Source organism: Choloepus didactylus, chromosome 18, assembly GCF_015220235.1.
Source record: "Choloepus didactylus isolate mChoDid1 chromosome 18, mChoDid1.pri, whole genome shotgun sequence".
NCBI classification, from domain to species: Eukaryota; Metazoa; Chordata; class Mammalia; order Pilosa; family Megalonychidae; genus Choloepus; species Choloepus didactylus.
The window spans coordinates 15522605-15539433 of record NC_051324.1 but is presented as its reverse complement, the minus strand read 5'-3'; the positions used below and the strand labels follow the sequence as shown (position 1 = coordinate 15539433).

General features: G+C 55.4%; 1 protein-coding gene across 3 annotated transcripts in view; it reads left to right on the top strand.

Annotated features, from left to right (window-relative positions):
- Positions 1–16829, top strand: part of PITPNM3 (PITPNM family member 3) — a 129639-nt gene that overhangs the window by 11283 nt on the left and 101527 nt on the right. The window contains exon 1 of one of the 3 annotated variants that reach the window (XM_037809586.1): positions 5341–5443. The exons of 1 other annotated variant lie outside the window; for it this stretch is intronic. In XM_037809586.1, the coding sequence (XP_037665514.1) occupies positions 5422–5443 (22 nt within the window). In that variant the 5' untranslated portion in view covers positions 5341–5421. Of the gene's footprint in view, positions 1–5340; positions 5444–16829 lie in introns of those variants that run through there. One more of the 3 variants, XM_037809587.1, reaches the window with a different exon arrangement.

The window sequence follows — 16829 nt, the reverse complement described above, 5'->3', positions numbered from 1 at the left end:
CTGGCACTGCTGGGTTTTGGCAGGAACATGGACTTAAGGAACCAGTCTTGCTTGCAGTGAGTTTTGGGTATTTATCCAGTGCTTAAATTTTCTTTGGTCCAAGTGTAACTCAAAGGTGACTGGGCTTGCTTGGAGCCAACCTCAACAGTCTTCACATCAAACATGCACAAAACACAACTCCAACTGCAAATGCTTAGTGAGTAAGGTAATTTGCTGCTGCCATTCCCATGGCCAGTATATATTACCCAGCAAAACTGAGAAACAGTTCTTGAACATCCTTATTCATCTGCTCTTTTCCCCCAGTTCCTCTCCTTATAGCAGCTGCTACATCTCTCCCCATTTCTACCAAACTACCACTTTAAAAAAAACAAAACAAAAAAACCTACCTTCAGCCTCTCCAGGTAAGCAACTATGCTTTCGTCCCCAGATCCTTTCACCAAATCCCATCTACCAGCACACCCCACTCAGCAAGACATATGCCAGATAAGTAGCAATTTATAAGGTGATATCTAGGTTTGAGCCTCAATTCATCTCACCACTCAAGTAAAAATCATATGAAGTCCAATTCAATAGATTCTGCAAGATGTCCCCAAACATCGTTTGAAAATGCTGACGATACGTGCACCCGTATGTGGTCTAGATTTTGAAGCCTACCCCTGTGGGAATAAAATGGGAACAGATTCTTGGGCAAAGTGGAAATTCAGCTTAGCTAATGATTGGGAATCTGTCATGGCTGGGGGGCCCGGGGGATCATCTAAGGGGTCACTTGTTGATCTTAAGAGAATCTTCCTGCCCCGGCCACCGAGTGCCTCCTTTACAGCATCTGCCTTGAAGATGAGTTTGTGGTTATCAATATAGTCACTGAGAATGGGCCCCCACCAGGGTGGCGGGAGAGAGGCAGGGTTCTAAGCCTTCTTGGGGTCAGAGGTAGAAGAACAGACTGGATAAATCACAGCCACCAGCAAGGAGGAGAAGAATAAGCAGTATTGGATGGAAGGGCACATCCCATCGAGAGTGCTGGATGGTGGGGAACAGCCTGGGGCTATTTCCAGAGCTATTCTGGAAGGCTCCAAAGAAGAGGAACTCTTTCTGGGGCTGCTGTTATGATGGGAGGTGGACTGAGGGCTCTTAGAGTTGTCCCCATGGCAATGGAGACCAAGCAAAGGGCTTTAGAATTTGGGACCCATTAAGCAGAGGGCAAAGAAGGGTGTAGAACTGAGCCAGGAGAAGCTTCCAGCAGTTCAGGTGGGTGATCACAACGTGATATTGGCAGAGAAGAAAAGGGAGTGGTGGGAATGTACAAGTGGGAGTGAACACTTGCAGCTGGGATATTGAGAAATACTCCTAGAGAAAGGGTGTTTTGCTGTGTCTTGGAGGATGAACACGCTTGTTTATCCAAGTTCATTTCATCCTCTTGGCTTTGGCTCCTGGTACCAGCTTGTCAAGGCCATGGTGAAAAGGGATGCATCTGGCCAGATGGCTCCCCATCTAGGCTGCAAGACCAGCATCTTCCTCACCCTGCCTTCTTCTCTGCCATAGGCACCTTTGCTGAAATGCTTGCTCTGGCCCAAGTCCTGCTGGAGGCCTCCTTGCACTGGTGTCCAGATAAGTTGCTGGACTAGCCGTCTTGCTTCTGACTCCCTCCATCATTCCAAAAGTTATTATCAGAGAGTCGGGCAGCAACTGTGCCCAAACCCAGGCAATAGCTAAGTCTACCAGTCATTGTAAACTTGCCCAAAAAGGAAATGAGCTTCATCTGGCATGACTGGCTTTCCATGAGGGCATCTTGGCTCCTAGTGACCATCACTTACCTTTCAACGTGCTTGGAAACCATCTGTCTAGGATCAATATCCAGGCACAGGTCTGTTCTTTTGAGAGGTCATCCAGCGGCCAGCTCCTGCTCCCTACCTGCTTACTCCAGCCCGTCCACATCTGTTCTCACATCCTCCATGGCAATAGGAAGGACTAACAACTGCACTTAAGTTTTTCCAGTTCTCTGGGCTTTGATGCTTGCCTGAGCCTGGGTGCAGCTGGCCATTGTAAGGGCAGAAGCTGAACGGACTGTGGTCAGAGGAAAGGACCTGGGCATCAGGTCTCTGGAGAAAAGGTGGAGTCTAGAACTCATCACTGGAAGCTGGGAGGCCCAGGAGGCACCTGCTGGCTCCTGCTTCTCTCTCCCCCAGGCAGCCAAGGTCAGCATCATTTCTAAATTGCTATTTATTCCTTTGTTCAATTAAAGATGATTCTTCTGACACAGGAAGTTAACTCCCACCAGTTAATCTAATGGCTTTCAGTCCTGATGTGTTGGCTCTGTCTGAAGGTAGAGACTTCACTTCCTTGACAGCTGGTAATAACTGGCAGCATTCAGGAGCTTACCTGGGGGAATTGGGGCCCCAGACTCCCTGCTGGACTCCACATCTACCCAGTGGGGCTGTTCTTCAGACAGGGACTGGGCTGCAGCTCAGGTTTAAATTGGGGAAGCCATGGATAGAGCCTGGAGGTTTTGGTTCCCAGGTGGTAAGATCCCTCCATCTCTGGCCCACTGTTTTCCCATCTGAGAAATGGGTGTGGGGAGGGAGGGCTGGCTAGATGATTCTTTAAAGTCCCATCAACTTGGCACCTCCCCTTAATTCCTCCACCTACCCTCCTCCCCAGGCTAGTGGTTCAGGATTTGTGGTGGTGACTAGATTGAGTGGTGAGGGGAGGGGTCTCAGTGCCCACCTCAGGGAAGGTCTTCTGTGAGCAGGAGATATTTGCCCCTGTCTGTGTGAATTTTCATGAACACACACATGTGCACACACATGCACACACATGTGAGACTGTCCCAGAAACTAGCAAGGCCCATCCTTCCCTGTTGCCCCTGTAAGCCAAGGGTCCGGGAGGTGCTCAGGCCTGGATGTGTCCCTCTGTGGTAGGTTTATTGCTTCTTGCACAGGCAGGGGTCTCCTCTATGACCACTCACACACCCACAGACCAGGCAGCCCAATCTGGATATGTCCCTGCAGGGAAGGGTGAGGACAGCAAGGTGTAGTGGATGGAGCTCAGACTTTGCAGTTATATTGGCTTGAAATCTTATCCTCCATGACCATTAGCATTGAACTTTTCTCAGCCTCCATTTCCTTATTCATAAAATAGGGATAATACAATATACCTCTGTCTTGGTTTGCCAAGGCCACTGTCACAAGGTGTTACCGATTGGCTGGCTTTAAACAACTGTACTTTACTGTCTCACAGTTCTGGAGGCTAGAAGTCTGAAATCAAGGTGTTGGCAGAGCTGGGCCTCCTGTGAAGTCTGCAGGATTCTGACAGTGGCTTGCTGGCAATCCATAACTCCATCTCTGCCTCAGTCACATGGCTGTCTCTGTCTCTGCATCAGTTGTCTGTGCCTTTGTTCAAATATCCTTAAAAGGACTCTAGTCTATTGGATTAGGAACCACCCCAACCACTCTAGTCTATTGGATTAGATTGGGGTAAAGCCCTGGGCATGCTGCCTGTCCATCCCTGTCCCACCTCCACCCCAGTAGTGGGGAAGGGCTGCAGGGATCCATTCACATTCTCACAGTGGCACACACTTGTGGACAGCTCTGGATTCATGAACTCGGATCCCCTGAGATCCTGACTCCTGGTGTTGGCACTGCTCTCTGGCTCTGGGATCCAGACCTCTTGGGACAGAGGGGTTTCCTGGGATGTGAGACTTTCACTGCTAAAACTAGGACAGTCCCAGTCCCAGGCCAACCAGGATGAATGGTCACTGTAGGTGAAGCCCCTTTGAAAGGCAACCCTGAGAAGCCCCGGTTATATTGAGGCATCAGAAGGCAGCATAGGACCCAGGGTGAGTCATGCAGCATGAGGGTTTCAGCTGGAGTGGGGAAGTACGTTCTCACCATCAGAACTGTCCAAAGACAAAGAAACCTCTCTTGAGGTCATGGCTCCCTGTCTGTGTATGTAATCGGCCAGGATCTGAAGGGCCACATGGTAGGGATCCTCTGGATGGAGTCAAAGCTGCAGATGGGGTGCTAGCCTAAGTGCCCCTGAGGCCCAGCTAACCCTGTGTGTACTCAGTTTCCACAGAAGGGCTAATGGGAACCTGGAGTTAGGAGCATGGCTGGCCCTGGGATGGAATTATCTGGTGGACCCTTCTCCAGGTGGCAGGGGGAGGTGATATGGGGAGGGTGGTATTGCCAGGCTGCAGACTGTAACTGGGCTTTAGCCCTTACCAATTCCTTAGAGGACAGCAAGGGTATCATCTGAGGACCAGCTCCCCCCACCCCTTTCCAGCAGCAGGATCCAGGCAGCTGACTTTGTGGGCGTGGGGAGTGGAGTACTGTCAAGGGCTGGTCAGACCTCTGTTGGGCCTACAGGCCTGGCCTGGCCCTGGGCTAGCAAGAGGCCTACTCCCCATTGGGGCCTCAGGCAGCTCCAAAATGACTGGCCATCCCCCTGTTGGTGCTGGACCAAGGACCCCTGACTACCTCTAGGCAGAAGCCACAACTCAGATCTCCCCAGCCCTGGAGAGGCCTGATCACTAGAAGGTCTGCATCCCAGATTTGGGAAGGCGGAAGAGAGTCCTGCTCACCGCTGGGCCACTGCCCTCCCCAAACAGTGCTCCAGCCAGGAACCCAGGAGGGATTTGCATGTTTCACATGTTCCCTTAGAGTTAAAGGCACAGAAATCCCTTCTCTTTGGCGCTAGGTCAGACCTGCCCATGATCCGGAACCTTTCTGGTGGGGACTGATGGAGGGTCCCTCTCTTGTCTGTGACCCCTGGAGCCTCCTTTCTCTTAGGATCAGGGAGCTTCCCTGTGCCCCTGTCTTCCTTCCTTTCTCCTCACGGTTCTCTCTTTTTGTCACTCTTTCCCAGTACCAGGTCTCTATGTCTCCTCTGAATACACGTCTCCGAATTTGTCTCTGCCCCAGGGAGGTCTCTCTAGCGCCGCTTCAGCGTCTCCATCCCCGTTCCCCGTGCCCCCTGTCTCCCAGTCCCCATCTCTGCAGGACCGCAGTGTCTCTCGCGCGGGTCCCGGTCCCGGTCGTCCTTTCCCCAGGCAGCCGTCCCCAGCGCGCTGCGGTGGCCGCGCGGGTCGAAGCGGAGCGGGCCGGAGCGCGGCGGCAGCGGCCCGGGGCGGGGGCGCGGGCCCGCGGGGGCGGCGTTGGGCGCCTTGCCTCGTCAGTCCCTTCCCGGCGGCGCGGGGCAGGGGGGGGCGGTCGGGAGGGGGCGGCGCGGCCGCGGCTCGGCGCCTTTAAGGGAGCGGGAGGGAGCGGCGAGGCGGCGGCGGCTGCGGTGGCGGCAGCTGAGCGGGGCGGGGGCGCGGGGGCGCGGCGCTCGGAGTCCGCTCGGGGCCGGAGGCACCGCGGCGGCCGCGGCCGGGCCGGGGAGCTGCGAGAAGCGCGGGTAGCGCAGCCGGAGCCCGCCGCCCGGGACATGGCCAAGGCGGGCCGTGCAGGTGAGGGCGGGCGCCGGGAGGGCAGGGGCGGTGGCCCGGGGGAAGAGACCCGCGCGTCTCAAGGAGGGGCCGCCAGCCCAGGTGAGCCCTTCGTGCAGGTGGGCGGAGGTTCCGGGTGGGTGGGAGGGGCAGCGGCGCGGCCGGATCCCTGGAGGGTGGAGAGGGGGCTCTGTGCACCCCACGTCCTTCCTGCGCCCCGGGTCACCTCGTGGGACACCGCGTCCCCCCGCCATCACCCCGCTGAAAAGGACCAGGTCTGCGGCGCCTCTGTACAGTCCCTCTACTGGGGAGCTCTCACCACCTCCTCGGAGGCCTTGGGCAGACCCGAGCGGGGGACTCAAGGTGACGTCCCGTGGCCCCTGCTCCATCCCACGCCCCGCAACGCCAATCAGGACGCGCCCCCCTGTCCTGTCGCTCTGTCTTTCCAGGACACGACACCGACCCCTCCCCCCCAACACTTCCCCACCCCCAGCTCGGTCAGGAGACCCAGATTTCTTTTTGGGAAGGAGGGGTGCGAGTCTTATCCGCTAGTGAACCGTCCCGCCCCCTCCCCCCATACCCATCCCTGGGAGGCAGAGGTGCCGCAGATCTGAACGTGGGGACTCTTCTGGGTCCCGTGGGCTCTGCCGTCCTCCAGGCTTAGGAGGTGTAGCCCGTGGGGGTTTGAGGGAGTGGGCGTTAGTCATTCCTTCATTCATCTATCCAGACGTTCATTCACCAACATCTGCTCCGAGCCAGGCCCTGAGCTGGGTGCTGGGGATGGAAAGATGGATGAGAATCAGCCCCTATTTGTACACTCTGGGACCAGCTGGTACCTGGGAGGTCCTGGTGGAGGAAAGCCATTGCCCACAGGGTTGGCCACGCAGCGGGTGGCTGCAAGCCGGGTCTCAGCAGAGCTGGCTTATGAGGCTGGAGTGTGTGACTCCACCATGAAATTACACCCAGCCTGTGACATTGGCAGGTGTGATGCCATCACCTGGACCCAGTGATGGCCTGGCATGAACCCCATCCCTCCACCCAAAGGCGACTTTCGGTGATGGGATGAGCATGAATTCAGCCCGAATACCATAGGGCTGTGTGTAAATCCACCCATCCCACGAATCCTGGGCCCAGTGTGAATCTCCCTGTGCCTGCAATGGGCGTGCAATATAGGTGCCTGAGAATATACTCCCATTCTGTCCCCAAGGGGTCCCGTGGAGTTGGGCTGGTTGTGTGAGACACAGCAAGTGTGGAACACATCTAAACACCCCCCTTTCCCACTTCCCTCCCTTTTCCCCTGCAGAGGGAGGCACCGGCACCGTGAGATGACACCATTGTGGCTGGAAAAGGCTCCTCTCTCCCCCCTCCCCCCTCCCAGAGCCTGAGTTCCTACTCACCCCCAACTCTTCCAAAGGGCACATGGCAGGGTGTGTGCCCCAGCTACCACCCTGCCTACCATGTGTGAGTGCCTGTGCATGTGTGGGTCCTCCTATGTGCACAGCTCACCTGCCAGTACACTTGCATCACAGCAGTTAATAGTTGCTGCCTTGACTATGTACCAGGCAATGTGCTCAACACTTTGCCACACTCCCATCCTGGGCAGGAGGAAATGTTACTCTCTCCATTTTAAAACACATGGAAACAGGTCCCAGAGAAGTGGCTCACTCAAGGTGGCCCAGAGGGTCTGGGCAGAGCTGGGACTCAGATCTCAGTCTGTTGGACTCTCAGGTCATTTTCTGCATCACTGCCCTTATATGTCACCCCATCACCAAGCTGGGGTGCCAGTCCCACCCCTCTGCCTTGGTCCTTCCATCCCCAGTCTGAGAGTCTGTGGGAATTTGTTCCCAGTGGCAGGTGGACAAACTGCCCTGCCCGCAGCACTGGTGCCTCGTGCTGTTCTAACATTCTGTCTTTCCTGCTGCAATTTCATGCTTGGCCCTTATCCCTCAGGGCAACACAGAGCCCCTCTCCTCTGTGGCTCAAACTGGTCAGGCTCCTCTCTTCCACTCTGCTGCCACACCATGGAGCCTTTTGGGACTGACCCTGGCAAGATCCCCGTACTCCTTTTCTCAGCCCTTCCAGGCTACTTTGCATTTTGTAAATGTCTCTTCTCTTCTTGAGGCTTCTCTCTCTCCCTAAATGAGAATCACCTCTCCCCTATTGGCAAAGTCACTGTGGGAGAGATTGGTGAGCATTAGAATGGAGAGAGCCCTTGGAGACCAGGATCCCAAGTCCCTCTTTTTACAGTTGGTGAAAACAAGGCCCAAGGAAGGAAAGTAATACAGAAAAGGCAACTGCTCGGGACCATGTACCCAGGAGGGGCAGACTGATGGGCAGAAATTGCCAGGTGACCCTAGAACAAAGGGAGGCTTGGAGGCCAAGGGTGCAGGCTGTGGGAACACGGCCTGAGACTGAGGGGTCTGTTCTGTGACCTGGGAGTCATCACCTCTAAACACTGGCCAAGTAGCCAGCTGATTGAGGAAGGAGGTAGGGGTTTGGGCCCCAGGACTCCTATGGCGCATAAGTCTAGCAGCATCACCTTGCGGCATAGTAAATGGCGCCCCCTGGGGTTGTGCAGTGCACAGCCTGAACAGCCAGGCTTGGCATCAGATGTGTCAGACAGAAGCTGAGGGAAGACAGTGAAAGGAATTTCACGTTGCCAGGGGTATCCAGGTAAAAGAGAAAATGTAATCAGTTCCCAGAAAGGATTGGATCGAACTTCAGAGGGCAGATCCCGAATGGGTTACTACCAGTTCCCAGTCTCTGGGAGCTTTCAGTGACACAGACAGGAATCATTATGTCCAGTTTTGAGGGGAGTGGTGGGGGAAGGAGAGCCCTTGGTCTTGCCCTTGAGTCTTTGGGACAGAGGAGGAGAGGCCTCCGTGGGGTACACACCAGCTGGAGGGAGGGAGCGGAGCATTCAGGAGCCCTATTTAGGAGAAGATGATTTACAGTACAGAGTGAGAGGAAGGCCTCAGTGCAGTATAGACAGAGAAGAGGCCGGCAAGTGGCTTGAATCCATGCAGGCTGGATTCTCCAGGATCGGGCCTTCAAGGCCATAGCACTTGGACAGAAAGGTGGCAAGGGATGGGCTCGAAGTGCAGGAAAAGGCTTGAACAAGGGCCAGGAGGTTGGAATGAGGACGGTGTCTGTAAGTGTGGAGGGGCAGGAGGTGCCCAGGAGTGAAGGTATCTGGCTGGCTGGGGGTAGGGTGGGGAGGGGAGTTCCTAAAGGGGTGCAGAGGGCTAAAGGGGACTCCTGAGAGTGTGGGCAGCTTTGAAGATGGGATGTCATGATAAAATTGGGGTGTTTAGACACATCCTTTGACTGCTACAGGAGGGCTCCTGGGAGAGTGGAGAGCAGCCAGGTCCTTGGGCAGGTCCTTGGGCAGGGCAGGAACAGAGCGATCAGCCGAGAGGGTCTTGAAACCTCTCAGGCTGGGGCCGGAAAGTCTGGAGAGACGAGGCCAGGTCGTTCAGGCTGGAGGAACCAGTTTGGTCTACTCTGCTCTGAGGGGAGGAGTGTATCAAACCCTGTCATTTGAGTTGGTAAAGACCGATCCCACAGATGGCAGAGCTGGAGGGGATGCTTCCAGGCATGCATGGGCAAAGCCCTGGCAGGTGCAGAGATGGGCCTAGAACCTGGGTTCCTGGAGTTGTGGATTGAACCTTGCTCTGCTGAGTCAGCCTTCTTCTCATCCTGGGTGCCCTGGAAGGCAGGCCTGCACCCGCTCACCATCCCAAAGCCAGACCTTCACCTGGTCCTTGGCTGCATGTCTGCCAGGGCAGGAGCCGGTGGCTGGGTCTCTTAGAGGAGGGAACATTCAGAAGCTTGGGAAAGGGACCAGCACTGGGATTTCCAGGACTTGGGGGAGGTGCCCGGGGATTTGAGGCATGACTCAGAGAAGCTCCCAGGCCTAGGGTACCAGGATTGCTTTGCTATGCAACTTGGGAAGGGCATTCAGGCTCTGTAAGGAAAATGAAAAACTCCCCTTCTTAGGTCCCTGGGGGGGAAGTAGGGCCAAGTCTAGAATCAGGGACTTCCTAACACTGCCTTCAGGTTCCTGGACTTTTCTGCCTTTGGGGAAAGTGCTGGAGTGTGGGTGGATCTCACGGTCCCATGTACAGACACCAATCCCTGTGGTAGTCCTGTCCCTGGCAGCAGAGCTGCAGGCTCTGGCAGGCCCCAGTGTGACACCCTTTGTTGCCTCCGAGCCCTGGCTCTGGTGTCCTTGCATGAGCCAAGTGCCATTCAAGCTAAGGTCCCATCAAGCATGTGACCAGAGCCCCCTCCCCTCTCTGGGTTTGGGAGACCAGTGGCAGGGAACAGAGTGTGAGTGAGGACACAGTTAGAGCCTGCTTGCTGGGGCCATGACTGGGTTCGGCTTGCCCAGAAGCTGTGATGTTTTCTTCACATAAATCTTAGTATATTGTTTTATTTCATGGCTGGAAGTGGCTTGGAGATCTTTCAAATCCCACCTGCCAATTATGCCGATTGGGGCACTGAGGCAGAAAGGCAAAGGGACATTTCTGGGTCCTTCTCTGAGTTCTGTTGTCACTTCCCCTTCAAAGACAAAAGTGTGAACTCCCAGAGGCCAGGAAGGCTATGGGGATGGGGGACTTCCTAGTAGGACCTAGCTGCCTGCCAGGAATTCTCTGGGATTCCAGGCCTGGGAGAGGGAGAGACAGGGTCAGGAATTAGCATCCTGGGAGGTTTGGTTTAATGGCACAGTCTGTCTCATTTTTAAAAGCAGTCCTCAAAATGCTTTTGAATCTGTTTGAGGTCAGGACAATGTTATTCCCATTTTATGGATGAGAACACAGAGGCCAGAAGGGTTAAGTTTCTGCTTCTAGAAACACACATAAAGTAAGAGGTAAGGCTGGAATTAGAATTTAGGTTTCTTCTACTCTTGGAATCAGTATTCGAGGAATTTAATTGTCTGATGAAACAGAGCCCCAACCTGGCTCTGCCACTATTCACCTAGTTCACTGCCCCCTCTGGGCCTCAGTTTCCTCGTGTGTAAAAGGGGCAGGGGAAGGGAAGAGTTCAGGGGTTGGGATGAGCCTTGAATTCTCCTCCAGCACTCATACTGCTCTTTCTGTTTTGAGGCCTTCCTCGCTGGGGGCTTTACTGTGTATACAGGGTCTCACCTCCCAGCAGCTGCCAGCTCACACCAATCCTCCCAGAAGGATGGTTGAGGGGTCGAGGGCCGGGGGATAAGTGGGAAGCTTAGGATTTGCAACTGGAGAACCCCTGCCTCCTGAGGGTCCTGGCCCCAGCCTGTCACCAGATAATGCAGCCACGAGCCACGCAGAAGGAATGGGGTGGCTCAAAGGGTCCCAGGGGAGGGGCTGGGGGTTGGCAGGGTGATGAGGAGAGAATGCATAACAAATAAGTTTGGAAATCAAATGAGAGCTGAACTCCACACCCACTCCCTCAAATCTCTCTACACTCTCTTTAAAATTCTTGTTTTCTGAAGAGAAAGAAAATGCTAAATTGCATCCCCTTTCTCAAAGGAATGGGAGCCTTAGTGAGTCACTCCGGAGGTAAATGCCACCTCCAGGCCCCACGTCTGCCTGCGGAGGCCTGCACAGCTGTGTGGCCACCAGCTCCCCTGGGGTACGTGTATGGGGAGGGTGGGCAGGGGGCGGGGAGCCTCCTGCCTGTCAGCTCTGGGTGAGAGGTGGGTCCCTGCAGTAGGGCCCCACCAGCAGCCTCTTCCCCTCTGGCGGCTGCATTTGTGATGCTGACACCGGGCTGGCTGAGAGCCTAAGTGGCCATAGTCCGGTGGGTTAGAGGCTGGGTTTGAGGTGCAGGCAGTGGCTTGTTGGGGCTTGATCTCTGCCTTCTCTGTGGTCAGAGTTGGGCCCCGTGTGGGTTAATTCAGGGTTCCTAGGAACCCTCTGTCACTGTGGTTAGCAGTCAGTCAGAGCGGTCAGTGGGCAGGCTGAATCTGCCTCTGGAAACCAGAGTTCTTGGGTGTGGGTAGGGCTGCTATCTCTGGGTGTTTTGGTGAGGTTCTTCCCCAGGGCTCGTGAGCAAGAGGGCTCAAATCTGACACCGTGCTGAGGGCAAGGCACCTGGGGGTATGGGAAACTCATCTTCCCTTAGGGAGGTCAGCCTGCTTAGTAGCAAAGCTGGGACATGAGAGGCCAGAGAGGTGGTGTCCCTCCTTCCAGATAATCCATTATTCTGGAGGAGAAGTAGCCGTCTGTTAGCTGGGGATGCCAAACAAGGGTTGAAAGCAAAAATAGAAACACGTTGCGCTCTGTCTGGGAGGGGTGTTGGGTTCTGGTGGATCCTAGAGTCCTCTTGTCCAGCCGCCTGTGGCTGACGCCGTCATGTTTGCTCGGCTCTCAGTATTTGCCAAGCACGTCATGTCCTGCACTCCTGGCCTCTTTGAGAAGAGACCTAGGTGTGTGGAATCTGGGACTGTGAGCCCTGGAGGCTGGCAGCTGGAATATTGTGAGCTTTTTCTGGGACTCTGTCTTTCTGAGGTTCTGAGCATCTGCAGCTGCCTGTCACCCATACACCTTTGACTTTTTCTGGATGGTTCCAAGTCAGCCCATGTCATGGCCCTGCTTTGTCAGAACTCCCTTTGACCCTGCTGTAGCCCCTGTGGCTTCCTTCTCTTCTCCTCTCTTCACTCCCCCCACCTCCTCACCCCCATGAGGCTGGTCCCAGCTGAGCGGCTCTGGAATCATCCCTTGTGGTAAAAAGAGCTATTTTCAGCCTTCCCAGTACTGCCCAGCGGGAGGGGCAGGGGTTATCCCTTGCTTCCTCACTGCCTTTTTGTTTCCTTCTTGTGCAGTATAATCTGGGCCAGTGAGGAGAGCACTTTCCAGCCCTGCCTCCAGGATGCTGGCTGGCAGTTCCTAGCCCTGTGATTTGGCCCCAAACGGAGGGCCTGAGGGCAGAGGCAGCCTTGGGCTCCATCCTCACTAATATTAGCAATCCCAGAGAGGCATGTGGTATGACACAACTACACATGGTCCCCCGGGCCCTTGCTGGTGTGGCGCTGCTCCCCGCTTGGCATTTGCTTCAGGCTGATGGTAGCCTTGGATGCCCTTACCAAAAAGCTGGCAGTGTCATTGAGGCAATGGTCCCTGATAAAAGCCCCCCAGCCTCTCTGAGGAGTCTGTGATCCCCAACCCAGCCTCCCTGGTCCCTGCTTTGGTGCCTGAACCCTGAGCTCCTGTTCTCCACTCCCCATAAAGGGTTCCTGGGATGGTTGGAAGGAGTGCCTTACCATAGCTCCTGAACTGTCCCTCTGTCCTGCCTAATGGGTTGTCCCGCCTTCCTCTCTCCATCACCCCCCCCCCCAACTTCTGAGGATCCTGCAGGGGGGCAGATCCCACCAGTGGCCCAGTGGCAGGTGCTATGGCTAGCTCCCATTGGAAGGAAGAGAACGCCTCCTCCTTATGGAGCAAGAGTCTGGTGGGACAGAGGGGGGACATCTGGGCCCTGGGAGAATTATTCCAAATAATTCAGAACGGTTGGGAGCCTAATTGGCAAAGCAAATGAAAGTACAATAGATAGCCAAGGCCATTAATCACTAATTATCTCCTAAATAAGGTAATTAATGGGTATTTAAATGGCATATTTATGAGATACCAGCAGGTCTTCAAAAAGCACATCTTTCTCAGAGCAACTGGTTTGGCCAACTGTGTCCTGCTTGGAGATCTGGATTCTAATCCCACTCCTTGGAAACAGAGAGTGTGTCAATAGGCAAGTCACTTTCCTTCTTTGAGCTGCAGTTATGCCTTGTGTAAGCAGGGATCTTACTGACTTCACTGGGCTGATGTGAAGAAGGTAGCAAGTGAAGGCCGTGACCATCCCTGGAAATAGTATAAAATGCTGTGTAGTCTTTAGAGTGCTAGCTGTGAAAATGTCCTTATGGTTGTTGATGTAAGTCCCTGCATTGCTCTGTATTATCAGGGGCCAGGGTCAGGGTCAGGGCTCAGTCTGTGACTAGAGCCTTGGCTTGTTTCATAGCCAGACTCACAGCTTTGTCTACAACCAGGTTTGTGACTCGGTCTGTGGCCAGGTGGTGACTGGGACTGTGGCTTGACTGGTGGCTTGGTCAGAGCTCAGTCTGTGGTTGGAGTCATTGCTAAGTTTTTGCTGAATTTGTGGCCTGGCCTGGGACGGGATCCAGGCTTAGTTGGTGGCTTGGTCTGTGGTCAGAGTTGTGACTCCATGTATGGCCAAGTTCAAGGTTTGGGCTGTGGCTAGTCCCAGGACCTGAGTTGCTCTCAAGATATTTCTGCAGCCTGAACTCTTGGCCTCAGTCCTCCGGAGCTCCATCCATGGACTCATGGACTGGCCTGGTTCCTCCGGAAGCTGGACTCCTTCCAGGGCCTGCCAGGATCTCGGCTTCAGGTGCTGAGCACCCCAGCAGACAGGCTCTTCCTGGGCTCCCAGCAGGTCCCTTGAAACATCCCAGCACACAAGCTCCTCAGCGGTGCACACAGCAGTTTGGGAGATAGTTGGGACGTGTTTCCATAGCAACCAACCCCCAACTAGCACTGGTTTCCTTTCAATAATGCCTTTTTCTGGAAGCAGCTTCTCTGGGCTTCTCATTCCTCCCTGGGTGGCCCTGTAGCCCCTTCAAGGCTGAGAATGGGCTGGGTGACCCTGGATTGGCCTGGTCCCCAAATTCATCCTGACTAGGGAGGGGCTCTGAGGACATGTCCTATTGGATGCATCCCTGACATGGGGCCCTCCTGAGATCTACCCTGTGCTGGGCCATCATACAAACATTCTCTGTGCCCAGCCCTGAGCAAAGTGAGGCTATGGGCCTGGAGAGGCATCAGACCAGCTCCCCTGCCCAGGGGGAGCCTGCAGCTCAGTGGGGGAGGAGGCCTGGACCCAGCCCCACAAGGTACTCGGGTGGACGGGTTCAGACATGGAACATTTTGGACACACAGAGGAGGCAGGCATCCAGCCCATCCCAGCCCAGGGTTCAAGGAATGGGGAATGGCGAGGGGTGCAGGGTAGAGGACATTTCAGGCATTAGGGCCTGCGGGCACAAAGGCCAGGAGGGGAGAACAGCCCAGTGTGGGGGGCTTCCCAGTGGTAATCTGTTACTGGAGCCCAGATTGGTGGGAGGAGAGGTGGGGAGAGAAGGAGTGGGTCCTGGCTCACTTTTTTCTGGGGGAGACAAGACAACCCCAGTGGGCTATGATGCTTGGGAGAGAAGAGAGAGGGATCAGCTGTGCACCAGGGGCGGCCCTGAGAGCGTGTGGGGAGGGACAGCCACTTCCAGCCTCTCCCAGGGAGAAGAGGGGGCCCCTGTTTTGCTCTCTGGGCTCCCATTCCAGGGGCCTGAGTGGGATCTTGGTAGCTTCTGCTTATGAAAGAACAAAGAAAATCCCTTGGATGATTGTGATTTATTCATTTTATTTAACAAATCCCTTTATTGCACCGATGATCGCCAGGCACTATGCTAAAGCATTTTAAGTATTCATTCATTTAATCCCCATAGTAACCCCATGAAGTAAGTATTATGATTATCCTCATTTCCAGAAGAGGAAACTGAGGCACAGTGTGGCTTAGTGATGATCACTGAGGTCATCAGTTGGCAAGTGGTAGAGCTGGGATTCAAACCCAGCCCTGAGCGGGAGATGGGACAGTGATTCCCGTGAGAGAGGAGGATGGTTGAGGCGGGCCCCACATTCAGAAGGCTCCGCAGAGGAGGGGGCAAAGAAGAGGCAGGCCTTGAGAGTCACCCCCTCTGCCTGTGGGAACCTCTTGCAAACTCTCCAAATCCCCCCTCCACAGGCTGCATGTAAACTCCCCTGGAAGGGCTGTTCTAAGTGCCTGTGGAAGGCCGTGCCTGCCCTGTGCTGGCCCCGAACTCCGGGCTCCACATGCCCACGGGAGTCCAGACACCTGATTATTTTAGTCACATCCATAGTCAGGGTCAGAGCCAGAGGCCTGTGCTGCAGCACCTGTCATTCTTGTGTGTGTGTGTGTATGTGTGTGTGTACGTGTGTGAGAGAGGGGCAGGGGGAGAGGGGCAGGGAGAGAGGGAGGAAGAAGCAGGGAGGGCTGAAGAGGCTGTCCAAATGGGCAGCCTTGGGGTGTGCATGCTTCCCCTCCTAAGCCCCCTCCTCCCCCAAGGCACAGATCACAGTCCATCAGGTATTGCCAGGCCGTGGGTTTGATACGGCTTCGGGCTCATCTGGGCACAGAAGCTGTGGCCGGGGTCACTGGCCAACAGGCCAGCAGGTGTGGGCGGCACTCATCCCTCCCGGGAGGTCTGAGAATTGTGTGAGTTACACCAGGGCCAGGGTTGGCACGGCGGTCACCCCACGTCCCTCCCTTGTCCTGAGGAGCCAGGCTCCTGACTCTTGAGGAAGTGCTGGCTCTAGATCCAGCTTCTTTGGGAAATAGCTTGATCGCTGTGACCTGCGAACGTCTCCCTCCCACGGTGCCAGGCCTTCCTTTAATGCTCGGCTTGGCCCCCTCCCCGCGGAAGGCCCAGGCCCTCTGGGCTGCAGGTGTCTGTCTGAGAGGTGTGGCGCACATCTGCTGAGGCCCTGCCCCTACCGACCAGGTATACATGGAGTTCACCCAAGGGGGCAGTGCTGCACCCCAACCCCCGTCCCTTTACTCCACCTGTGGTCTGTGCTCCCTGAAGGTGGTTTCTGCCCCCAGACTGGCACTCCCAAGGGCAGGGCCTGCTCCAGTTCAGCTGTCCCCCACTCCTTCCTCCGGGCACCATCTGGCCCAAGGTCTGGCCCAGAAGACTCGGCCAAAACCTGTGCTCCTCATTTTACTGGGCTAGGCTTTTCCTGGCTGTGAAATGTCTTTTCCTTCAGATGCAGCTTCCTGAGGACAGGGAAGCATCTCTCTGCAGGTGAGATTTTGTCCTCAGGCTGTGGCTGCCCCTGTCTGCCTCTCTGCCTGTTCCCATGTCCACAGGAGCCAGGGCTGAGGTGGAAGGTGAGTAGGCAGAGCCAATGCTCTGAGCTGGGGACACTGGCTGCACCCTGGCTGGGGAGGCCCCACTGGACCCGGTGCACAGGGGACTCTGTGGGCCAGAAGAGAGAGTGGGGATGGTGCCCAGCCACCCCTCCCATCACAGGGCCCAGCTGGAACTCTGCTGGAAAATCAGGATATCGGTGGGATATGAAGGGTCATTTCTCTCTCTCTCTCTGTGCATAGCTGGAAAAGGGGCAGGATTGTCTCTTTTTACTTTTATCCGGAAATAAGGTTTTCAATCAACGTGGAAGTAAATGTGGGCTGGAAGGAGGGCTTGCTGGAGGAGGGAGGCTGGGCCTTGGAGGACTCAGTACCCGCTTTGCAGGCTGCGAATGGGTGGGGCAGGCAGCTCAGGTGGGGAGGATGCTGTCAGAGCCCTGCTCAGCCCTTGATCCCAGCTGACAAAGGCCAAGGGCCA